The sequence below is a fragment of the Buceros rhinoceros genome, unplaced genomic scaffold, assembly GCF_000710305.1.
Source record: "Buceros rhinoceros silvestris isolate BGI_N320 unplaced genomic scaffold, ASM71030v1 scaffold15136, whole genome shotgun sequence".
In the NCBI taxonomy this organism is placed as follows: domain Eukaryota; kingdom Metazoa; phylum Chordata; class Aves; order Bucerotiformes; family Bucerotidae; genus Buceros; species Buceros rhinoceros.
This window is the reverse complement of record NW_010418215.1, coordinates 46,185-46,777: the sequence shown is the minus strand read 5'-3', so window position 1 is coordinate 46,777 and position 593 is coordinate 46,185. Positions and strand designations below refer to the sequence as shown.

At 61.4% G+C, this 593-nt stretch overlaps 1 protein-coding gene across 1 annotated transcript in view; it reads left to right on the top strand.

Annotated features, from left to right (window-relative positions):
* Window positions 1-479: 479 nt before the first annotated feature.
* The window catches only part of TNFRSF13B (tumor necrosis factor receptor superfamily, member 13B), a gene marked incomplete at its 5' end in the record, with an annotated part of 2,320 nt that continues 2,206 nt past the window's right edge, over window positions 480-593 (top strand). The window contains one exon of the mRNA XM_010138463.1: window positions 480-564. Coding sequence (XP_010136765.1) covers window positions 480-564 — 85 coding nt within the window. The remainder of the gene's footprint in view (window positions 565-593) is intronic.

Here is a 593-nt window from a genome sequence, read left to right as displayed (position 1 = left end):
TTTCAGTGGGACCAGGAGAAGAACACCAGGGCCCCAGCCTCTGCTGTTTTCTCCATCGTACAAGTCCAGCACACGGCGCATCTTCCCTTCTGTTCGCTGGTGTTTTCCAGACGTGTCCTGCAGCTCCGCCAGCCAGGGGCAGGGCTGGCAGCTGCCTTTCCCACCTTGCTGAGCTGCCTCCAGCCCTCGGGGAGGGGGGAACGGGAGGGGACGGGTTGTTTTCCCTGAGATCTGCAACCCCCACTTTGGGGTTGAGGTGTGATCGCTGGAGAAGAGGGAAAGGTGGGGGCTGGGAGGGGATCACCTCTACTTCTCCACGGTGGAGAAACGGCAGCGAAGAGGCGGTGCACAGCTGCTTTCAAACTCTTCCCGAGCAAGCGGGCAAGAGCCGTTAGCAACACCCCTTCCCTACCGAAAAGTCAATGTGAAGCTCGTACCCGAGGGGTTTCTAAGCACACCCATCCCTTCCTGGCCCACAGCGGGTGCCTTGGTGGCCACCCCAGCTCCGTCCACAGCTGTGCTGGAGCAGAAGGCATGCACAGAGCAGGAGCCGTGGCTGGTCGTGTACCTGCTGCTGGGGCTCTGCCTCTGAG